The sequence below is a fragment of the Vitis riparia genome, chromosome 4, assembly GCF_004353265.1.
Source record: "Vitis riparia cultivar Riparia Gloire de Montpellier isolate 1030 chromosome 4, EGFV_Vit.rip_1.0, whole genome shotgun sequence".
In the NCBI taxonomy this organism is placed as follows: Eukaryota; Viridiplantae; Streptophyta; class Magnoliopsida; order Vitales; family Vitaceae; genus Vitis; species Vitis riparia.
Genome location: NC_048434.1, coordinates 15,792,126 through 15,817,455, shown reverse-complemented (window position 1 = coordinate 15,817,455; position 25,330 = coordinate 15,792,126). Strand labels below are relative to the sequence as shown.

The 25,330-nt window shown below is 36.4% G+C and overlaps 3 protein-coding genes across 4 annotated transcripts; 2 read left to right on the top strand and 1 right to left on the bottom strand.

Annotated features, from left to right (window-relative positions):
- The first annotated feature begins 499 nt into the window (after window positions 1–499).
- On the top strand, window positions 500–3,500 carry LOC117913187 (probable serine/threonine-protein kinase PBL25). Its single transcript, XM_034828147.1, has 5 exons — window positions 500–907; window positions 1,775–1,947; window positions 2,041–2,230; window positions 2,494–2,882; window positions 2,971–3,500. The coding sequence occupies exons 1-5, from the start codon at window positions 817–819 to the stop codon at window positions 3,463–3,465; spliced, it is 1,338 nt and encodes a 445-aa protein (XP_034684038.1). The 5' UTR covers window positions 500–816; the 3' UTR covers window positions 3,466–3,500.
- Window positions 3,501–9,011: 5,511 nt separating this feature from the next.
- On the top strand, window positions 9,012–11,279 carry LOC117913272 (inactive protein kinase SELMODRAFT_444075-like; the record flags this gene model as incomplete). The annotated part of the gene is made up of 5 exons (XM_034828225.1): window positions 9,012–9,429; window positions 9,523–9,686; window positions 9,914–9,990; window positions 10,989–11,197; window positions 11,263–11,279. Coding segments are annotated over 5 exons (885 nt in total), but the record flags the coding sequence as incomplete, so codon positions are not given.
- A 6,154-nt stretch (window positions 11,280–17,433) lies between these two features.
- On the bottom strand, window positions 17,434–24,930 carry LOC117912819 (violaxanthin de-epoxidase, chloroplastic). Of its 2 annotated transcripts, none has more exons than XM_034827553.1 (6): window positions 24,687–24,930; window positions 22,410–22,784; window positions 22,136–22,308; window positions 20,105–20,201; window positions 19,622–20,013; window positions 17,434–18,199 (listed from the first exon to the last, which is right to left on the bottom strand). In XM_034827553.1, the coding sequence occupies exons 2-6, from the start codon at window positions 22,692–22,694 to the stop codon at window positions 17,707–17,709; spliced, it is 1,440 nt and encodes a 479-aa protein (XP_034683444.1). In that variant the 5' UTR covers window positions 22,695–22,784; window positions 24,687–24,930; the 3' UTR covers window positions 17,434–17,706. The 2 variants fall into 2 exon arrangements, with proteins under 2 accessions (XP_034683444.1, XP_034683443.1); XM_034827552.1 differs by having other exon boundaries at window positions 22,410–22,759.
- Window positions 24,931–25,330: the final 400 nt, after the last annotated feature.

The window sequence follows — 25,330 nt, the reverse complement described above, 5'->3', positions numbered from 1 at the left end:
AATATACTATGAAAAGGAAAAATGTTGAAAAATGTATTTGACCAGTCATTAAAATTCGAAAATTGATTAATCGTATATATATAGAGAGAGGATATATCGACATTTTTCAACATCAACCAACCATTTTTGAAGAATTAGCTAATATTAGTCATGCTAATTACTCTTTTCATATACTACATGAATGAGTGGACATAAAACATAAATATTTTTAATTTTATTTGAAATTAAATATCAACAACTTGTCAAACTACTTTGACATGTAAGAATCCATTGTTCTATCAATTTTATTTTGTTAGAAGTTAATACCAAATGCAAGTCAAAGTCCATAAACCGTTAACCAAAATTTCAATGGCTAACTGGACACTCTCCTCTCATTCTTCACCCAATTTGGATCCCCACATTTCCTCTCCTCGCAAATTCTCCATTCAAAACTCCCCCTTTTTCTCAGGAAGCTCCCAAGGAAAACTCCCAGGAGAACTCCCACACTTTCTTCCCAAAAACCATGCTTTCCTCTCCTAATGGTTTCTTGTCCTTGCGTTTCCAATAGCCTCCCTCTCTCACAGGGTCCTTCACCTTTCTTGGGGGACCCTGCACTTCTCGCTTCCTCTCTCCCTCCTCTTTGCTCTCTCTTCATCTTTTCCTTCCTCTAAAATCTCATCCACTGCCAACCCTTTTATTCATTCTCGGGTTTTTGGCGCTTGTTTGTTTGCATGGTCAGGTTTTGGGGATTCTACACGTTCAGGGAGCTTGAATAGGCACAAGTTTACGTGAAATTGTATCTGGGTTTTGTTGGTTTGAGATTATTCATCGAGAGACATGAGTTGCTTCCCTTGTTTCACGTCCAAGGTTAAGAAAACAAATAGCAAGGACGCCAATTCTAGATCTTCTAGTGAATCACCTCCTCATGGTGTGTATTTAACCTTCATGCATTGCTTTGTATAATTGACCTATCCAGTTTGTTAAAAGCATTGATATATACACATTTTTACTCTCCTTGACTGATTAATTCTTGTCGGTTTCAATCAAGCTCAATTACATGGTTCTTAATATTTACCTAGCTTTTGTTATAATTAATTCTTTTCTGTTTCGATCAAACTCAATTACATGGTTCTTAATATTTACCTAGCTTTTGTTATAATTAATTCTTTTCTGTTTCGATCAAACTCAATTACATGGTTTTTAATATTGACTTAGCTTTTGTTATAATCCTCGCCTTCGAATAATTACTTAAAAATTAGTAACTATCTGAATTTTTGTTCCCATTTAGAGCCCGTTTAATAGTGATTTTAGGAAACATTTTTAATATTTTTAATACTTGAAAATTTTTATCATTCAAGTGTTAGAAATGCTAGAAACACTTCCTAGAATCACTCCCAAACACACTTTTAGTTTGTGCTGCAAAACCCCAATGCCTAAACTCAATGAAAAATGTGGGAATGAACATAGGATGATTATTTGATCCATTGACCCCCCTTCAGGCCTTGGTTTGCCGTGGAATTATCCAGCAAAAACACATGTGAGATTCTATGAATCTGGAAATTGTGAAAATAGTTTACATTTTAACGTTCAATAGTTTGTAGCCTTCAAATTGCAAGGCTGTTTGGGATAACATTTGATTTATACAGTCAGCAGAGAAGTAAGTTGTCAAACTGAATTTTATATTTGAAATTATACTTCAAAAATGTTTTCATTCCATCCTTTAGTAAATTGCATTATCAGTATATTCCAATAGATGATTAAAAGCATTTTAAAATTCATTTTGTTTCTTGTCCAGAGGCCAGGAACAGAAATGAAACTCCAAATGCCGACGGTGGACCTAATATTAATGTAAAAGCTTTCACTTTCTGGGAACTGGCCTCTGCAACGAAGAATTTCCGTCAAGAATGTCTACTGGGGGAAGGTGCATTCGGAAGAGTGTATAAGGGACAACTTGAGAATAGTGGGCAGGTTAATAAGAACTTGGTGTTTCTTCCTGGATTTTATCGGTTTTTGGCGGCAACAACTAACCTCAGTTCTTTGATTTTTCGTTATTGTTCGTAGGATGTTGCTGTGAAGCAACTAGACAGGAATGGATTGCATGGAAACAAGGAGTTCCTTCAGGAGGTTTCGATGCTGAGTCTCCTGGACCATGAAAATCTGGTCAATCTAGTTGGATACTGCGCTGATGGTGAGCAGAGGCTTTTGGTGTGTGAATACATGTCATTGGGTTCTCTGGTTGATCATCTGTTTGGTAAGCTCTATACAACATGAGACTAGCTATGTCCATTTGATACACATTATTGACATATTTACTCAAAAATTTCTACTCATGGAGAGCCTCATTCCTTTTTGGGAGACCTCAAGTTTATTTACTAAAAAAAATTGTCAGATGTTAATTAAGGTGTAAGCCCAAATCCGAGAAATGTAAAGTTTTTGCACGTTATAAAAGAATTGAAGCTTTTGAGTCAAATTGGTAGTTTAAGCTTTCCACCCTTACCCCAAAATCTATTGCAGAGATGAAACCAGACCAAGAACCACTAAGCTGGCCTACAAGAATGAATTTAGCTCTAGGGGCTGCCAGAGGTGTCGAGTATTTGCACGAAAAGGCTAATCCCCCGGTTCTATACCGAGATTTAAAGTCCTCAAACATCTTGCTGTGTGGAGATTTCCATCCAAAACTCTCCACTTTCGGGCTGGGCAAGGCCAAGTCTGTTGGCGATAAGATGCAAGTGTCTCGGGTGATGGGGACTTATGGCTACTGTGCTCCTGAGTATTCAAGAGACAGTCAGTTTACTTTGAAGTCAGATATATACAGCTTCGGAGTCGTTCTACTAGAGCTCATCACCGGTCGAAAAGCCATCGACACGACTAGGCCAATGGATGAGCAAAATCTCGTTTCTTGGGTACATTTTCCCATTAATTTCATCACAATCTGCTAACTTAATTTCCCATTTTCGTGAGATTCTGTGCGTAATACCTGAGTTTGAACAGGCACAACCCAAGTTCAGGGACCCCAAAAAGTTCCCAGAGATGGCGGATCCCCTTCTCAAGAGGCGGTTTCCGGAGAAGAGCCTGAATCAAGCGGTGGCAATAGCAGCAATGTGTCTTCAAGAGGAGGCATCAGTGCGCCCCTTGATCAGCGACGTTGTAACAACCCTTAGCTTCCTTGTAGCGTCTAAAGAGGAAAACATGTGTGACACCACCCCTCTTCCAAGTCTTCCTCCGGCCGATAGTGGCCATGAAAAGGGCGGAGACAGCTCAGAACACACCTCTGATCATGAGGATGAAGGCAGCGATTGCAGCAAGAGCGGGTCACAGGAGGGGAGTGAAGAGGAGAGCGAAGAGGAACACCAGCACGATCATAACAGGCCGTCCCGGGATGGAAGTGAGCAGTGTGACCACGACAGTGGAGATGAGTGTCACAGCGCTGTGACGGGAGCCGACGAATGGGGCTCAAATTCAAGCCATAACAGCAACAGCTTATGATCACATACTGCCATGAAAATTTTTCCATATTTAAACTGAGTTTGTAGCGATTTTAAAAATCGTTTCTACAATTTTTAACACTTAAATAACACAAATTTCTAAATGTTAAAAATATTAGAAACACTTCATAAAATCACTGTGAATCGAATTCTTAGTTCCATTTGCCAAATATACCAATTTTTTTATCTTTCTTTTTCTGTTCTTTTTTGGTTTTGATTTTCATCGGGGCATGATACTTCAGTAGAAAGAAGCATTGAATTCCTCGTTTGTTTAGTGGTACAAATTAAGCCATGGATGGAAGCAAGAGTACTCTCAGGGAGTTCTCTTCTTCTAAGCTCTTAGTGTATGCTTAAGATTTTAATTAGGTTTCTTTTTTTTCTTTCTTTAGTCAAACACATGCATTTTTGGTTGAATAAACTTGTAAGTTTGATAAGCAAATGACTATTATTTCATGAGTTGATGGTGGAATTCATACCCAAGGTAGAAACCATGCATATATATATATATGGTTACATTCATAATAATCTTACTAAAGATATGTGCATTGTATTAATATATATAGCAAACCATGCAAAATCCTATGGAAAATATGAGATGGGTTTGATAGGTGGAATTAAGGATGAGAATGGGGTTTAATCATAATACATGTGAGAGAGATGGATTAAGATCTTAACAAAAATGAAATTTAATTTATTTATACTCTCGTTCTAATAACTCTTTGAAACATATTAATGAATGGAAATTGAATGAAGGTCACGGTTTTCATTCTTTATTTCAATATTTCTAACATAATGGCTGCATTTGATACACAGGAATAATAATAGAAATAGGATGAAAATTGAGGTGAATTAGAGGAATCAAAGTCATAGTGAGAGCCGGAGATGTGATTTTTATAGTAATGAATTTTTTTTATTATTATTCTTATTCTCATTCTTAAAAAAATAATAATAATAGTAATAATTTAAATTTGATTAATGGGACAAAATTTAGGGTCTATTTGTGAACATTTTTTTAAAACTATTACCAAAAAATGGTTTTTGAGAATAGTTTTTAAAAATATTTTTCTAAGGTATTTTAAAACAAAAATTTGTTTGAAAAATTGAAATATTTTTAACTTTTTTTTTAGGTTTCCAAATATTAAAAAAAAAAAGATTTAATTTGATAGGTAATGCTTTATTTTCAATTATTTATGATAAAAAAAATAAGAATTCTAAGTTACCTTCTGAAATATTCAAGAATCCCGATTGGTTGTTTCACTGATCAGTTTTCTCTCCTCAAATAATGAATGGAACTACGAATACAAAAACCATTTTTTTCTCATAATATAAGAGTTTCTCTGGTGTTTTTCAAGAGAGACAATTCTCTTGAGAAAGAAAAAAAAAACCTTTTATTTATTATTTTTTATTTAATAGGGGGAGGGTAGTTTTAAAACTCCTAGAAACCGCCCTCCTTATTTCTCCCATTTATTGGATGGGATCAAATTGGCGCACCCAAACCTAACTCCAACAATTTGTTATATTATTCTTATTTTATTTGATTGCCAAAAATGCTTTTGTATTTTTTTATATATAGTGGGTGGGTACTTGTTTCGAAATTGGAAAAAGCTTGAATACATGATCAAAAGTATGACTCAAAGCTCAATTTCATATTTAAATTCAAGTGTTTTATCATTTGTCATCGGTTCAACTTCAGTTTTTTATTGCAGGCAATCCAGTTTACTTATTCATATCACCCGGCCGGCCATTTGAGTGGGTGACATAAGAATGACACCAGCGATTCGTACCTAAATCTCAAATTAATATCTTAAGACCTAATAAGTTGATTTTATAATTCATCTTATGTCGTATTATATTTACTGAAATTACACATTTGAACCTTTCAATTTATAACATCAGTTTGACCTAATCAACTTGAAACCCACTTAATTTGATAATTTGAAAGATTAATGTCTCTGCAAGCTTAAACTAATAAACATTAATACTTTTAGCCCTTAATTAAAATACTTAAGACGGCATGGTTGAAAATCCTCAAACAAGAGATTGATTTTCTAATTAGGCCGGCCTTTATTATCCGTAATTTTAATATTCAACATACATTCATCTTCTACTTCAACAATTTAATTAAATCTACATCCACATCCACTATCAATTTTTGTTTTCTTTGGTACATGTATAGTTGGTAAAGATTTTGAATACATATAATTATGAGAAATTTAACAATCCTTTTATTTATTTATTTTGGATAACTGAGTAATATTTTATAACCCCGCAACAATCAACATCGGGTAAATTTAGGTCTTGGATAATACTTTATTTTGTAATGCCCTTTTGTCTTTTTATTTTTAATTGACATAAACCAAGTTATCTAATAAAATGAGGATGATGCATAGGTAATAGCCAAGATAACTCAACCGATAGAGCAAAGGATTGAAAATCCTCATGTCACTAGTTCAAATCCAATTCATGGCATATGATTAATTTGTCTGAGTATCTATTCTAAAAATTTATTGATGTTTAGATGAATCGACATACATATTCATTAACTATCTAGATCATGATATATATTTATATCTCTAGGTGTTTGGAGTCTATTTGGACGTGTGATTTTAAAATAGCATTATGTTTTTATAACAAAAAAAAATGTTTTTAAAAATTTCTAATACTATTTGACCGTTTTTCTCTTAAAAGAATTTTTAAAAACAAAGTAAAATAGATAACAATATATAGAAAACAAGTAGGAATTGTTTTTACTAGTTTTCAAAAACAAAACGAAAACATGGGCCTATTTGGCTATGTTTTTTTATACTTGTTTTTAAAAATCATTTTTAAGTTAAAACAATTTTTGAAAACATGATCAAACAAGCCCTAAATTTTTAAGAGTTTTATTTATTTATTTTTAAATAAAAGAAATTGCTATTTTTTCTCTTTTGAAAATAGAAAAAGAAATTGTATCCAAACATATCTTTTTATCCTTCTAATTATTAAAAAAAAAAATACCCAATTTTTTATTATGTATAGGAATAATATATATATAAAAAGTTTAAAAACAATAAAACTAAACTTCATATGCGAGTCCCATTCAATAATTAAAAACTCCTAAAATACTCCAATAATGTAATAAAAATTTGTGCCTTTGGTGTTCATATGACAATGACCTTTCTCAAAGAGAAGGGTTTATCAACACTAGCACATAGAAATGGTCAAAAGCTTTATAGTTATCATACATGGGATGTTTGAATATTGATAGAGTGGAAGCTCCAAAGTAAATATGTAGCATGATTATATGGAGAATAGGACATCTCCCTCCAAATGCAAACAGACAATGAAGAACATTTCCACTGCTTCACCTTCTTCTGCCCAGTAGTGTCCAATGCATCCTCCTCTAGACGCGGTCGCCCTCTTTGCCAAATGTGTTTTTTCTGCTGTTCCATTCCATTTCGCTTTCTTTCACATTTTATAACAAAGAGTACTACACAACTGTCTTTTACGAAGTCCTATCTTTGTTCCCTTCTTGGTTTGATGCTCTGAGGTTCTACAACTCAAAACTTCAATCATATACAACCCGGGTTTTCACAGTTTTAAAGTTTTCTAAGTGCTGCACATGAGTTTTGTGCTAAACAAACTGTCTTTGTTTGCCTTCTTGTATTGATGGTCTTTGGGACACCATAGCTCAAAACTTCCAAGATATATTTCTCATTCCTTTTTTAGTCAGTGTCAAGGGCTCTTAAGTCAGGTACCAGAATTTTTAAGTTGTCCAAGTGCTGCATGGATATTTAAGGGGATTATGATCTTGTGACACCTTGTTCTATATCTTCAACAAGAGATGAATGGCAATGTGATAATAGTGGCAGTTGATGCAAGCAAAGAGATCACAGACTATGCACTCGAATGGGCAGTACGCAACCTGATCAAAGCCATGGATTCTTTGATTCTTCTCGCTGTTGTTCCTTCATGTGGACGTCCTCTGGCTAACCGAAGCCAGACCCATCAGTTTCTTTCTTGTAGGTTTCCATTTCTCCTTTCTGCTTGGTTTGGACAGTTTTGTTAGCCATGTCTTCCATGTTTTGATTCTTTTTGTTGCTTCAGGTCTGCTAAAGAAACTGGGTCTTAGGCAGGAGGAGAGTTCAACATCTGATCAGGCGGGCCTTGTTAATAGAGCTCAGGATGATGCATCCAATCGAATCAACGGTGTCTGTGTTCAGATGATGCAGCAACTGTGTTTAGCCCACAATGTCAAGCAGGTACAGGGGGTGTTTCCTTCTCAGTGTTGTTTTGTAACAATTGTTGTCGGGTTATATGATCAATCATCGGATGACAGGTGCAAACTGCAGTTGAAGTTCTAGCTGATGCAGAGATGGGAGCGGTTGCTACAAAAGCCGGAGAACTAGGAGCAACCTGGATCATTCTGGATAGGTAATCTTCCACGTATATTTCTCCTTCCATAGCTGCAAAATCAAGAGTAGACTCAAATTTCAGGCTGGTCATCAAGAGGGAAAAAAATTACCAACTATGATTCTGGCTAGGTAAAAATCTTGTATGAATTTCTCAGAAATTGAAACCATACCTGAAATTATTCAGACAACTGATAACTACTTAGGCAACTAAAAAATTACTGGATTTAATTTCCTCTCCATTGATAATGTGCATTTTGAGATGTTGGATTGAGCATTCATCCCTTTCTTAGTTTGGACGAGGTTGGGGAAAAGAAAGCTGATAAACTATGGTTCTACTGGATGATAAAGTTGTATATGGAAGTAATTTCCTTAAAACTTTGAACAGGCGGTTGAAGAAGGAAAGCGATTGCTGCCTGAAGCAACTGGACTGCAACGTCGTACTTATAGACCATGCCATCCCAAGGATCCTTAGGGCGGTTGATCCACCAAAATTAAGAAAACTTGATACGAGGGAACTTCAAACAGATCCTACAGTAGCTGACATGCTTGGCATTATTCCTACTTATAATCTCGCTTATAATCCTGATTGCAACAGTCTAACAACCAGAAGCAGTCTCGGTTTAGATAGCCCTTGTAATGGAACGGATGCCTCATCCTTCATGTCCAATGACAAGGACAAGTTCAGTAAGTCCAGCCCTTCAGTTGCTGACCTCAAACCAGTTGGTTCCACTTTTCATCTGAACTCTCAATACTTCCACCAAGTAGTGGAAGTGGAAGAAGAAAGATTTGACTTCACCCCTTCATACAGTAAATCTCAGCCATTGGCAATGGTGCCGAGATTAGACACTGTCCAGTCACCTCAAAAGTCACCAGCCTGCACGATGAAGGAGAAAACCAAGGCCTGCAATGCTCTTCCAAAGATCCAAAATGGTAAGGAGTGTGTCTCTCTGTAATTTGGTTTACAAACATTCTCCATTATTAACCTTAGTGTCCATATAAACCAGATGTGAACAGAGGTACTAGAAGATCAATTGATTCGCCGCGCATGTGGAGAAACTTGGGGAGTCCAAAGCAATCAACTCAGCTGACCATCAGAAGAGACTCTATGGCTACCAACAGAATTGAACCAATCACGTCTCCTCTTTCTTCAACCATCGACAGAACTTCAAGCATCAGAAAAACAATGTCACTTTCCATCAAACGCCCACCCACTCCCCCACCCCTTTGCTCGGTTTGCAAGCACAATGCTCCAATTTTTGGCAAGGCACCAAGGAAATTCGACTACAAAGAGATCATCAAAGCAACAGATGGGTTTTCGAGGCAGAACTTCTTAGCAGAAGGTGGATATGGTGCTGTATACAGAGGGGTCTTGTCTGACGGGCAGGTTGTTGCAGTGAAGCAGCACAAGATGTTGAGTGCACAAGGAGCGTCAGAATTTTGCTCCGAAGTTGAAGTACTGAGCTGTGCACAGCATAGGAATTTGGTGATGCTGGTGGGATATTGTGTGGAGGTCAAGTGGATCCTTGTATACGAGTTTGCTTGCAATGGCTCTTTGGACAAGCATTTGTATGGTGAGCTTAAGCAACATTGTCACTGCTATTAGGCCTTTGCTGCAGTTCATTTTCTTAAATTTCAGTTCAATATAAAACCTCATGTTAATGCAGGAAGAGAAACAAATGAAGTAATGAGTTGGGACAGTAGGATGAAGGTTGCATTAGGAGCTGCAAGAGGTTTGAGATATCTTCATGAAGATTGCAGAGTGGGTTGCATCGTACATAGAGACTTCAGACCTACCAACATACTTCTAACCCATGACTTTGAACCCATGGTCTCTCTCTCTCTCTCTCTCTCCCTCTCTTTCACACACACAACATTCAATCACTCTCAGTTGTTTCATTGGCCTTATTTAAAAAAAAAAAAAATGCAGCCCATCTCTTAATAGTTTTGTTTCGTGACATTTTTTGTTTTATGATTTTCCTTTAATTTCCATTGAAACAAACAGATCAAATGCCTATATGATCCTACTTGATCATCCAAACTCTTCATCATATGCAGGTGGGTGATTTTGGTCTAGCAAGATGGCAAGCAGACGGCCAAACAGCTGAGGAAACACGAGTTATCGGTGCATTCGGGTACTAAAATTCTCCTCATGCATATCTTTTTCAGAAAATTCTACATCAAAATATATCTTCGTTGTGCCAATAGTTCAACTTGACATTCTAAAAATCGTGTTGTTTCAACTGCATCGAACAAAGCCGATACTGAGCTCCCAAGTTACTGGCATCCTAGGGATCTTCCGCAAACAGTGAGCCCAAGCCCATTTATAACCCACATAGAACCCACACATTAAGGCCCTAGCCCATCCCATAGGGTTTTATCCGGGCTCGGGCTCTACCAGAGCCTCTACTTACATGAGTTCAGATTTCTCAAATTCGTTAAGATTCAGAAAAAAACCCTCATTAGATCATAATTATCATCCCTTGTTATTATATAAAATAGGGTTATTTGATTAAAAGGGTTATTGAAAACCCAAATTTGGAAGAATGACTTCCCTCTTTTGAAAACATGAAGTGTAACGCCTTTTGGACAAAAATACCCTTCAACAATTTATTAATCCCTATTTAACTTGAAGCACTTTTTGAATAAAAAGTTGAGGGTAAAAATGTCATTGAACAATATAAATATTTCTAAAATAGCAAGTCTCATTATGCAATCAAGTCAAGCCTAAGCCCAGAAAATTATCAGGCCCAGCCCATCAAAGATTAACGCTGGCCCAGGTGGTTCCAGGCTGGCCAAACCATCTAAGATCTACCGGATAAAACCTTTTGCTTTTTAGATAAAATATATTAATATAAATATTCTTAATTTTATAAAAACTTTCATTAATCTCTCATAGCAAGAAATCATCGTAACAATCTAACAAAAAAATATAAAATATAAAATAATGTAGGTTTAATCAACACAGAACTTCACCTTAAAGAGCTGTCAACTCTGTTGTTAACCCTTTGTAGTGTATGCGATCGCATCTTCAAGAACTTGGAATTGAGAGAAGAATGTACCATTGCCTCTAGAGTTTCATTTTGCATACCTATTCATCTATTTTCCATGGACGATGTATATGTTTTTGTAGCTACTTGGCGCCCGAGTACACGCAGACTGGACTAATAACAGAGAAAGCTGATGTATATGCATTTGGAGTTGTTCTGTTAGAGCTGTTAAGTGGCTGCAAGGCCACAGAGCTGTCCAGACACTTGGGACATCAACTCCTACTAGACTGGGCAAGTTTGATCCCTTACCCTCAATTGTTTCTGGCTTCTGAGAAAAACATAAGGGTTCTCAGTGCAGAAAAAGGATGATCAACACTGGTTTTCTAGCAATTTATTCTGGTTTTTGTGTTGTTGCAGGGTTGCCCACTGCCTGAGATGAAGATGATAGATCCTAGATTGGAGGACAACTATGTAGCGAAGGAAGTGGAGTGTATGATGGTTGCAGCCAGCTTATGTATCTCACCTCACCCGGAAAAGAGACCCAGAATGTCCAAGGTTTTTGTTGCTTACCACTCTCGATATCAGCCATGAGTTTTCTGTTCTTCTTCCATGGTTTTCCGGTTTTACTCTCAGTGAAATGAGCATTGATTCTGCAGGTTTTAAAAATATTGGAAGGAGATGTGCCTGGTGATCATATGGCTAATCGTAATGGACATCATATCTCTTTTTACCAGAAACAAGAGTCGAAGAAGGTTTATGGTGCAGATAAACCATTGAATGAAACAATAGTTCACAGCCCTTCCTCACATTTGATGAGACTGAAGCATGATATGAAATTCAGTCCATCCAGAGTGAGGCCACCTAAATATAATGACTGGAATGGCTCATTCAAGCCCATGACACCCTCTGATAAGAGCAATGAGGTAAACAGCAGTTGGGGTTTGAATCAATCTGAGGAGTTTTCGGGTGAAGAATATCACGCATATCTACAAGGGTCGCTGGCTAAATTTATTCAAAACTTAAATGCAAAGTGAATAAAAAGGGAAATTTCATTGATTTGGTCTCCTTTCTCCAAGATCTTCACTCTGGTATGCTCTTTTGTAAGTGCCTACTGAATGTGACACTTACAGATCTTACTTTTGAGACATAATCAAAATCTTATTGGAGGGATGTCCATCATCTATTCTACTACTGGCATTGTGGTTTGAAAACCACCCCCAGCACCCAGATGACGAAAGTTGCAGGGAGAGGACACCCATTTGTATCTATGCCGCCCCTGGGAGTTCCATAGTCAATTCTCTGAAGAAATTACAGTTACTCAGGTCAAAGCTCCATCCAGAGAGGCCCTTGACCTCTCTGCTGAATACCGATCTCAGACACAGGGAGTGCAGATTGGGAGGAAGGGGATACCACTAAGAATACTTTTGAAAATAGGAAAAGAAAACAATGGTCATAATGCTTGATTTGAGTTCATTCCTAATAATGCAAGCAGGTTTCCTGATATAAACACATGGTTTAATAGGAAATGAAGCAATACGTCACAATGTTAATGGTCATACAATCAAGCAAACACCACAAGAAACTAGTTTATATTGTTACAGAATTAGAACCTTTCATCTTTCTACTATAATGAGAACATTTTTCAACTCTCTCTTGGAAAGCAGATTTTGAACATTCCATGAAATCATAGACTACATACAACACAGAATTCATGTTAACTACACTTGAATCCACAGAGAACATCAACATGGACAGAAACAAGAAACAAATGCACTTTGTATTGATTGTTTCCCAGAGCAAAGGTCTCAAGACACTCATTCCATGAAACCAAGTAGTGTTATTGCCAATGCCAACACTATCAAGGTGGAAGAATCCACCAGTCCCAAGGTTTTAGGTAACTATTGAAGGAACATAACTGCAATTTGATATGGGTAATGAGATGATGCTTTTTAAGCTTAGCTGGATGCATGGATGTGGTTTGATGAATAAAAGAATCCACAGAGCTGCAATTACCAGCACTCTAAAGAGGCTCCACATTCTAATGGAACTTGTAGGGTTTAGTTTTCAATTTCTTCCTGTTATCCTCAAGTGGAAAGGCAAAGGTTACCCTGAGATCTTGAGACTTCGAAGCATTGTCTTCATGTTTCTTCAGACAAGATTTCAACTGAGTGACCTGCTTAGAATGTTCGAGGTCTGATCCACGATCAGTTCTGGGCTGTAGGCCAAGATCTTTGGTGTCAAAAGCATATTGCCTGATATTACAGAAGGGTCTAGCCTCAACAAGAGGATTGACTGGAGTTTGTGGCTTGGAATGTGGCTGGTGATGTTTGTCGTTATCAACGGCAGTTGGCCATTTCTCAACCGGATATCGTTTCTTGGGAGGTTGGTCTCCATCATGTTGTGCCTTCTTCTTGGCAGGCAACTTCATTGGAGATTTCTCAAGGAGTCCATCATGGTATTGCATATCTGAATTCATCACTTTAGAGCCAGCTTGAACTCGATATTTTCGTCTAGGACATTCTGCACGACAATCTTCTGGCTTGAATTTTTCCTTATTCTGGGACAAGTTTTGAGATCGTTTCCTTAGAAGCGTATGGACGGATGTGAGCTTAACTGAGCACTCAATTGGATACTTCTGGTCAGGAGATTGGTCATCGCTCGGATAGGCGACTACATGCGGTTGACACTTGGAGTTATGCTTATTGAGAGACACAACATGAGATTTTCTACTGAAAAATGACTCACAGCCTATGTGCTCTGGTGTCAATTCTGGCCATGAATCTAATACAGATGTTTGTCTAAGATGGGGAAGATGATCTTGATTGTGATCAGGAGGGTCACCTTTTGGGAAGGAGTAGGACTGATCCTGGGATCCTTTTGACTGTAACAAGCGATGAATGGTGTGGTAGGGAACAACAAAGAAAACTCTCCCAGGATTTAAAACTGAATCTGGCCTAACCACAATCCATGGGAACCTGAAGACATCAGGGCGTGTGACACAGTGTCTGGGGTTCTTCTTCAAGACTTCAGCCACAGTTACAGGATTCTTGTGCAGCTCAACAAAACGACCTGGATACACCAGCTTCAGCAAACCTTTCTCCCTGGTGACTACACTCATTGTCGTAGCTTCAACACCAGAATACAAGGAACGAATACAAAGGGGGGCAGAGGAGAGGGTTAAACAAGGCAGCACATTCCCACTTATACACACTCTCCTTATTAATAGACAAATATCCGAGGCGGCAACTACAAGAAGGGGATCCTTGGAGAACAAGGGAACATTTGTTCTTTTATGTAGACTTTGATTGGATCATAATCTTAAGTTGAAAACCTACATGGAGATTATCTATACCCACATTTAAGAACTGAGAAACAACCAAGAGAATGATCATAAAACAAATAAAAACTATCATGAACACAAGATACAGCAGCTATGGGACAAAAAGCCTGTTCACAAAGCCAAGAGACATAATGAGCTGGAAGGTCATCTTCATTTTCTTGATCACAAGGAAGAGAAAGAGTCCAAATTAAATCAAACAAACCGGCTGGCACTGAAATATGCTTTTTTCTAGATGGGATTGGGGGAGCCTAGTCCTTTCCAATCCATTTTGCCAAGCTCCAATGGTACTGTTAAAGGTCAACATAACCCTAGTTACTAGGGGCACTGCCATTTCAGAGTAAGACCCTGTTTGGCAGGCCTATAACTTCTGTGGAAGAGCTTCTCTGAAATGATCTATTAAAGAATTAGTTTTTCTTTCAAAATATAAGAAACACCTAGAACTCTAAAACCTCGTCCTATAACCCCTTTTACAAAATATCTCACTCCTTATCTTACTTAAAGAGTTTCTAGGCTTCAAATCTTCCCTATTTTAAAGTGCTGTATAATATAACTAAAAGGTGTGTAAATTCCTTCAACATTTGGTAAGAGCTTTTAGGCAACTGAAAAGTTGTGCCTCATGGGATCATAGATATCTAATAGTAAATTTGTTCAGCCTCTCTATCAAGCCCCAACTCATGTTCTTGGCCCTGAGACTAGGATTGGTTTATAGGGATAGTGATCATGGAAAATGGTTTGTTGCTGAAAGTAGCAACTATTCACCTTCCTAACTTTTCCTTATTTTCAAGTTCCATAATCCCATATGTGCAGGCCATTTTGTTACAACCATTTGCCACATAGAGTTGATTATGCTTGCATATAACCCCCTTACCAGCCTTGTGATCTCTGCAATTTTGCACACACTTGGAATGCAAAATCTTGTTGCAGACATTCTGTCTGGCTGAGAACCTTTGCTGTTTCCCACACTTGGGATAACAGGTGAATGGGCATCAACAAAAAGTTGGCATTCAGCCAGAGAAATCTTTAGTGAAGTAGTATGCTAAAATACCTGATAGGAAAGCCTACCCTCAAAGATGCACTAGCTTAATTCTACCAAATCTTCTTTCTTTATTCACATACAAAGTTTTGACACTGTACAAAAGAGTGAGTCTCAAAAAATTCAACAGTTTTTGGAACCTTTGGAACAAGTATCAAACAATACTCAAAGTATTTGAAAGGAGTTAGAACAATTAAAGATAGCCTCCAATGCATTAAATTCTCACCAACAATATATAGCGACCATAAAGGGATATAGGGATTTGATTTAATGTGTTTCATCAGTTCTAGAGCTTTCGACATATTGATCAAGGTTTATGACATTTGGTATAAGAGCCTCTAACTCAACATCCCTAGTTCAAGACATGGAAAGAAACACTGGAGCAGGGTGAAATCCATCTCAAAAGGCCAAAGAAAAAGGTCATCTACTCTCAGTCTCAGGATAGGTAGGTATTTTTTATTCTTCATCAATTTAGTTTTTTTCCTTTCTCTCTCTTTTTTTCTTTCTTTTTTTTTTTTTCAGGGTGCATAGCAATGCTAGTTAATGAAGCCACTTGATTCAAAACCCATAATGGAATCTCCTGCATGTTCCTTCATTAAAATATATTTGACCTCATCTCATTGTATTCTGTTCTTAGTCAAAACACGATTAGCATAGTAATTGTACTACTGGATTCCTACACCTTTACTAAGGTTTCTAATAAAAATTTTGATAAAATCCTGAAAATATTACAACTAGCACTAGCGTACAGATCATCATTATCTACCTCCTCTTGCTAATTGGGAGGATTTGGTAAATGCTTAGTCTTTCCGCATCAATTGGGAGTCAGCCAAAGGTCAGGGTGGTGGCAAACTACTAAAGCACATACTTATTTTAATAACCTTAGTTACATAACTAGTAATAACGCAAATACTAGCTTATAGCTAACACAACTCCAGAAAAAACCATCCCTACCAGCACTACTCTCTAAAATCAGTATCTTACAACAATATTACATTTACCCCAACTATAAATCTGACACAAATGCCATACTGGTTGCATTACCATCACTCTATTATCATTCCTATAATGACAGCGAAACCTTTAACACCACAACAGTGAGGCCAAATTTTGGTTCATGGAAAGTATGAGCAGAAGTTGGAGGGAAAGAAAAACAAAGAGAAAAATGGCCAGGAAAGAAAGGGGGAAGGAAAATTAAAAAAAGAGAAAAAAAAAAAGTTTAACCTCCATGATTTTTTCATATTATGTTTTTCCAATATTTAAGATGTATATTTCTAGAATTCTATTAAAAATTCACACTTTTTCAATTTCATTCATATTTCCAAAGACAAGTCAAATTAAGAGAATTTTTTAGATTTCTTCCTTTTTCTTTTATTTTTTTTCCTTTTCCAAGTACTTTCCAGGATCCAAATTGAGCATAAAGGTAAATTAATCGAGATGTGGTTCAACAAAATCTTGCATATATGAGTGAATGAAGGATATGTTTCGCTTTGTAATAGGGAACACTGCAAGTGGAAAAAAGGCTGGTGATAGAAGCCCCTAAAAACCCAACAATTCCCTGTTCCTAACATCTATTGTACCTTGTACAGTTAAAAGTTCATCTCCATCTAACAGGTTTTTTGAGTCATGACCTGGGAATATATAGGGAAGCAATTCACTAGTGACTAAGGAAACTTATTTCTATAAAGAAACCCAGTTAACAAGACTATCTTCCAAATCCAAACAGGAAAGTACCACATGAGTGCATGTATAGGAATCTTGGTACACTTCCTAACACTTGGTATCTTTGCATTATATATTTGCACCACCAATAACCACTTGTGGTAATGTGATCTACTGTTAATGTGAATCTACAGAAAAAAAATATCGAGAATCCTCTTAAGAGGTTTGTGCATTAAAATGCCCATACTTATGTTTTCCTATTTATCCATAGGACCATAATAGTCATATTGGTAGAAAACAGAGAATCAGAATTATTTAGGGAAAGATCTTGCTCAGCAGAGGCCCATTTTTCTCCAACTTACTGGTAAATTTATGTTGCTTTTTCTCTGAAGCCAGATGGGGCATGTCACAGAGTAGCAATGATGAGTATAGTAAAAAGGAAATGCAAAGGAATACATTGTAAAGAACAAAAAACATGAGCATCAGTTCATAGATCATGGGCAACAAATGGTTTAGACCCCTCCAAAATTCACAATTATGAACCACAAATGGATTTGACAAGTTCAAATTTTATGAACAAATCAATGGATAAAACAAAACACAAATACCAGGAAGAAGGGAACCCTTTCTGAAGAGGAAACTGTAGCTTTTGCTCTTCCTGAACAATGATCTTCATATAAGAAAGGAATCAACAAGAAAGATTAAACTTTAGATTTCATCTCCGTGAAAGTTATAGTATGGATGGAATAACATATATGCATGTCAAACAAGAATTAAACTGTGGTTTCAGCAAATCAAGGATAAGTTCATTTCCTTTAATTCAATTTTATCTTAGCTTCCTCAGTGGCAGTGCTCGTCCAAAGAGCTTTTCTACCTCGCTTGCTTCCATTTTTAGTTCACTCAAAAGATCCATCTCCTCTTTGCTCAATTCCTTTAAGAAGTATTCCTCATCTTTTCTGAGCTCTTTAAATCCTTCCATCAATGTTTCAAAAAAGGTCTTTTCAGTCTTCCCTAACTCCCCTTCAATTTCTTCAACCTCCCTTATAATTGTCTTCTCTCCTTCCTCCACAGTCTTTTCAAGTCTCTCAACAAGAGGAGGCTCAGGCCCACAAGTATTGTCTGTTCTAATGAATTTGTTGAAGTCTCGTCCTACACTTTTAGCCGCCTTTTCTAGTTCTGGTACAATACTTTCAGGCAAAGTTGCACTTCTTGTGTACACAACAGCACCGCCATATCCATCCCATGCATCATTCCTTCCCTGATAGTATACAAATACGTAGTCATCTGGTTTGTTCTCTATCTTGGATGACAAAACATACCTGCACAAGTAATCAATGTGACATGTCCAAACTCATTTATGGAAAAACAAGTCTAAAGTTCTAACGAGTATTTGAACCCAGAGTAATAATAATATAAAATAAAAATAAATACCTCGAAAGGTTTATCAAGGAATGAACCCAATAATATATATCCTGCTGACTAACACTTCCACCCAACTTAATAAGGACTTCATTGGTGACACATGTACCCAGACACAACTTTAGGTATTAACTATTAGCACAAGTCTTTGGTAATTCTACAATACTCACAACAGAACTAATCCTTTAGATATGAACAGTCACAAATCTAAGTGTTCAAATCTCCTACTTCAGCAACATGGGACAGGAGGTCCATCCTTTCCATAGTCATAACTGGCTTATGGGATTGGGAGAAATCAGAATACACTACCCAATTTTGGTGCCTACACAATATAGGGTTATTCTTCAATTGAAATCTCATTTCCTTTCAAGCATATACCCAAATTCATGCCCTAAACCTGTGTTGGATGAGAGAAAGCCCTCTATAAGGTCAGGAGCACATTTGTATCTCCTTTTGTAGCAGTTACATGAAGAATGGAATTAGCAATGTGAATTTTTCTGCTACTAGAAGTAACAAAAATAAAACAGAAATAACAAGGATCTAACCATAAGTAATCCATGATGGAAAGTTTAGAGTGCCACAAGATGCTAAGAACAAACAAGTTTGGAAATCTAAATGGGCAAATCCAGAGAAAGCATATTGAATGATCTCTATGAATGGTTCTTGAAGCCACAAAAGGTGTGTCTGTTTTACTACCAGTTAATATCTTGTCAATATTGATTCTTCACAAAGTTCAAGGATTAAAGAAAAGTTGCAGAATAGGCCTCAAAGAGCACTACTCTATGCTATCCTACAAAAAGCAAGCACAATTTGACATGCACACAGCATTACAATAAATATCAGATCAATACACTGAAAGAAGCCCACAAACTTGTGCCCTATTAGATCTGAAAAAACTAGCAAGCATGAAAATTGAACAATCAAATCTTGCTTTGTTTAACAGTTCAACACATAAGATGTCAAGGAAAAACACTTCAAACAAGTCCATGATGGCCCCAAAACTAACAAGAAATAGAAATGGAGAAAAACAAATTGGAAGTTGGAACAATGACATCTAGCATCATTGCCAAAAAACAAAAATGGCCACATTGAAAAATATTGGATCCATTCTTATGAAGAGACATGAACTCATAAATGCAACCCAAATATAATCTGAAAATACCATATCTTTTTACATGACCAACATTATTTCCACCAAAAAGGATTAGAATTAATATATATATATATATGTGTGTGTGTGTGTGTGTGTGTGTGTGTGTGTGTGGCTGCATAATCACAGAGGAGCATGGAAAGCAGTAGTAAAATGAGAAGGAAGGAGATACCAGTCATCCTGGTAGTGAAGATACTCATTATCATGATTGTAGAGTATTCCAGGCTGGTTTGGATCTTGTACAAATCTCTGCATTGTTGATCGGGTGAAAAACCCACCGTCTGGAGTTCGTATTCGCCATGACAAATTTCCCACAAGTTTGTTGGACTCTGTGTGGAATTCATGCAATTGGCAATCAAAAGTATCAAATGTAGGATTTAGGCCACTAGTTATGAACCACTTCCCACTGAAATCTGCAATGTTAAAGTTCTTAACAAGAACAGCTGGGTCTGGGACAGGAAATTCTCCTATATCAGATTTTCTAGGCACACATTTCTTTCGTGAGACAGCACACTCGTTGAATTCATCTACCACATTGTTTTCAAAAAGGTCTCCACATTTAATCTGCAAAAGTAAAAGGGTGGAGAAATTTATTAGACAGAAACCATCTTGCACAAAAATAAGCAATGCATTTAGAGAAAAATGCAGAACTAACCTGACATTCAGTCTCATCAGGTCTGTTGTTGCAGGTCTGGAGACAAGCAACATTGGCTGCGCAAGATGGGTTTGCAATGCACTTGGCGAGTTCCAACCTGGCAAGAGGCAGAGTTCCATTAAGTAGAAAGTCAAACTAAATTTCAGATCTATATGAAGCATTTAGAGAGACAGGAAAAAAGAAAGAAATTTTTTTTAAATAATGGAACATAAAAATTATATAGAGAAGAATGAATTTTAAGGTCACATTCACTCAAGAAATAGAAAGATATGCAGGTACCACCAGACTTTTAGTCTCTCCTTCTATCATATGCCAATATTTAGGCAACTCTTGCAATCACAATAATTCAAGTCAGATGGTTTTTCAGTATTTTTTCCACCAGAGGACACAGATGCTCAGATTTCACTAGCTAGCATTCCAAGAGTCCTAAATATCAATTTTTGTGCAAAATTAGTCTAAGTCCATTGGAAGAGATGTATCAATATGAAAATGGAAATTTATAGAACACAAACACAAGGATTGAGATGGTTCACCCGACAAAGGAGATCCATCCACAGACTAATACTCTCCATCAGAACCTCACTACAAATCGCAATCAAGTTTATATACATTTCTATCTTCTGAATAAGAAACTACCACAAAAATAACTCAAAAAAGAGAGCCTAATGCCCCAGAGATCACTCTCATACAATACACACCAAGATATTCTTCCAGAATTAAGTTTTTCCCACAATCATGAGAGCCAACCCTCACAAGGTACACATTAAACACTGAGAAACACATGCTCCTTGAGAAAATTAAATCTTTGTTGGAAAAGGAATATCCATTTCATTTTGAAGAAGAAGAAGAATGGATTAATTTTACTTTTCATAGCTTTCTTCCACTTGCCCTTTTTTTCATGAAGTTGAGCTTCTTGAAAATTTTGCAATTCTTCCCTATCAGTAAACATGATATACTTGTCATGTACCTAATTGACAGTTTGCTTATCCTTTCAAACCATATTAGTTAAGGTGTAGTGGCGGTGGGTCTTGTAGAGATTTGCTCCCCTTCTTCAACAACATACTTAAGAAGTGTATGTGGAGGAAACTCTATGATACATTTCAAGATTACAATGTACACAATGAATTAAAAGAATACACTTCAGGTTGGGAGTTATTTCTTTGTGAGAGTTTGAAGGCCTTTCTCACTTGTGTGTCCAAGATCTGTGCTTGTCTCTTGCAAAGTGTACAGAACATCTCTCTGCAGCCCTCATAAACTTGCTATTGCTAAAGCCTTCCAGGGAAGCTTCTTTAGGAATCTTAAGGGAATAGACCAATTTCTATGATCTTTCCTATAAAAATTTCAGATAGAAACCTACGAAAAGGGATTGGTCATGTGGTTTAGTAGTACCTGATGTAGCAAGGAGTACTTACCTCACAGAAATGCATTTTAAGGAGAATTATGATGTTTCTTGTGAGTGTAGTCTCTTGAGTGCATAGGTTCTCTATGCAGGTATTATGAGCTCTGTTTTGACTACCAATTTGGACAGGTTTTGGGATAAATTCATAACTTTCATCTAATCAAGGGAAATTTTTCCTTGGGCAATAGGAATCTGCTTAGGATATTCTTTGGTGCATTTTTGAAGAAAATCTGTTTGCATAGATAGCCCTATTGGGTAAATGAAATTGAATCCTTTTATTTTTGTTTTCACTCTTTGAGAAGAATATCTTTAATTCTATTTGATGGATACAACCAGCATTAACACAACTGAGCAACAAGTGGCATCGGAGCTTCAGGAAATTCTACAAGTAGATTAACAAAATGGACTTCCTTAATATGCTTCCCTGCCAATGTGCAGATGTTTGTTTTAAGAAATTAACTACACAAAGGTGTATAGAGTGAAATTCTGTTCTAACACTTTTTTGGTATAAAAGAGAAAATTGGAAGTTTTTTATTACATGGGCTAACAGTAGAGAAGTGCCACTAGCTATCATTTTTCTACCCAAGCACAAAGTAATATGAAAAACATTTGAACCAGGGTGAAGAGAATACCTGCATTCCTTCAGTAAGCAAGTACATGTTTTGAGAGCATCAACAGCATTGGCTGAAGGAATAAGCAACATTGTGCAAGCTAGTACACCGACTACTTTCATGAAATGCAACTGGCTCCATTTCTTTAAAAGATTCAATACAGTTGCAACTGGAAATTCAAATACCTCTTCTACCTTAAAAGAAGAATCGCCAGGAACATAAAAATGATGATTCTAATTATTAACTAAGCAACTTTGCAATATGAAAACAGGAGAAGATATCTTTCTGTAGCTACCTCAGGTATAATGTTATTACTGCCACACATTGGAGAAATCTTGTGTGTTCTGTGTGAGAGAAAATTTGGATATTTGAACTCCACCTGAATACAATTTCTGTAAGATCTTAATAGCTTGGAATTTCTGGAACTTCTGCATTTGGAGGAAACTTTGATCATAACTACTCCACGAACATGAACAGGCCCCTTCCTCAGAAACCTTTCACCTCTTTTAAGCCATGATGCACAACATGAACTGGTACTTTCATCATGGGAGAAACAAGTTGGATGTGCTGCCAATGCCATATTTCAATGTGTGTCTCTCTACTGCAACCTGAGTACCACTCAAATATGCCAGTGGGTCTCCATTTCTTTGCCAATTAAATAAGAGATTGACTGATCAATATCAATACAAAAAGGAACACACATGGTTCATCAATATGATTGTATAGTTTCAAAAATAACTCCACAAGCATCCCAGAGAACATATTCAAAAAACTCCAACTCTGAGTATCCTTATAATTTTCAAAGAAAGATATAGGAAAATGATTTTGAAGCATGCATACATCTTCATTTACATTTATTTATGCATAAGAATATTGGTCCAATACATCAATAGGGTCAATTGGTTTGGAATTTTGGATTTAATGTTAAAACATCAAAATTAGACAAATTTTGACTTGTTAAACATGGGGAGAAGGTTTGATGATAAAACTAAAAACCAAAAATTATGCCAACTGTGAACTCCCTCTTCAAGACTTACCTTGTAATTCATAGATCAATTCACAAATTTAGACAATTTGCATTTTGAAAACATTATTTGGTAGGACTTTCTATTAATATCTTTGGCATATGAGGAACAACAAGGGGAGCACATTATTCAGAAATCCATACCAACCATTATGAGTGTTTGTGTGTGTGTGTGTGGAGTGAGCAGTTTGAATTTGACATGTCAAATTCAAACAATGTGTTCAAAGGACTTTTGAAAATGTAGTCTTGGATCTGATTAAATCCATTAAATCAGTTCTAAAAACCCCCCAAAGCCATGGATTTATAATATTAGATGGAAGCAACTTTTCAGAACCCCAAGCATATTGCAGATCTTAAAGTAAGAAAATTAAAGAAAAAAAAGAGGGAAAAGAAAATAGAAACACATTAAAAGCAAAATCAAAGAGATCATCAGGATGTTCTCCTATATTAGGCTACATTAAAAATAAATCCAGAAAAAATTTCATTCAGTTTTTGTGACAAAAATTTGCACAATGTCTCCTAGAACAACCCTAAAAATGCAACCCCATTTCATAGATTTCCTTAGACAACAAAATCATTTTGGGTATTACCCAAAACTAGAACTTAAGGGCAAGAAATTCAATGCACTTATGTAATACACCATTACTGCATAAATGCATTTCCACAATGCAAAGCATTTGTAGAATAATATGACCACAACCCCAAAGAATGTGGTCTACTTCATGGTTTTTCTCAAAAAATAGAGCCAGTTTGGGCAAAAAGAAACAAGAAAAGAACAGCAATTCAATGAATTGAAGCAAGTCACAATAAGAAAAAGGGCAGTCATTCAACCAAAATTAGCATATGATTAAAAAAAGACAAACCTCGTGTTCTACTCTTCACATTTTTAAATAAACCCACATTGGCATGCATGCTTGGTAATAATTTTGGAAACACATAGCTCTTTAATTACTTCTCAAAATTTATGGAATACCTCCTCAAAAACCCCAAGAGTTCAACCAAATTCATAGCTTTTATCAACAACAAAATCAATTTGGCCTTAACCAAAACTACAAATTAAGAGCAAGCTTATCAATATACTTTTGCAATAAATCACAATTGTGCAAGTGATATCTCCTCAAAAGCCCCAATAATGCAATCCAATTTCTCGAAAACAAAATCAATATGGACAGACCCAGAACTACAAATTAGCAGAAAGAAATTAAACGAATTTGTGCTAGAAACAATCAAACATGGCAGAAGTTCAGCCAAAATAAACCCACATTGGTATGTAACTTTGTTAAAACAAACTTCACTCACACAAATCTTCAATTAGCCACCAACATTTATATATATCTTGTGAAAAAATACCAAGAATTCAACTCAATTCATAGATTTCCCCAAAAAGAAAATTAATTTGGGCAAAACCAAACTAAAAAAATCACCGATTCCCACTTTCACATTGCAAAAAATAATGGAAGCAATGCAGCCAAAATCAATGTAAGATCAAGTCACTTCACCACACACCGACCCACACCCAGAAAAGATAAAAACCCTTCAACAACATACCCAATTGAAATTCAAAGCCAAACCACCAACCATAGACAACCCCTCAAGTTCACCATCAGTAAACAGAACAAGCTAGGGAACGTGCTGATGCAACTGTGGAACTGGGCCTTTGGACGTTGTCTGAAGTAAAGAACGACCCAACCTGATGGTTGCAGAGAAGGAGAGGAGAAAGAAAGGAGAGAAGATGAAAAAAGAGCGGCAACGTGTGGAATTGGAAGCCGTTGAGTAGCTTAGAGGTTGGATAAGACACTTGTATGGAAATGAGGCCTTTCACGTATTTTACGAATTTCTTTTGCCCTTGGGTCTTATCCACTATTGTTCTACATTTTGTTAAAAGAACCACAACTTTTGGATATCAAATCTGCTTCATTCAATTTTTTCTCCATTTTGATTATACTTTTATGGCTTGTTTCTGTAACTCCAAAGCTTCTTTTGGATGTCGATTTGTAACACTTAATTTGATTAAAAGGGTAATTAAAAACCCGATTTTAAAAATCTAACCCTTTATAATTTTTTTGACTTTGATAAATTGGGTTTTAGATAATTATGGGACAATCTTTTTTAAAAAAAAAAAATTGTAAACCATAATAGTCAAGAAAATGTTTGCAAATTTATTGTAGTTTTTATTATAAGAAAGAATGATT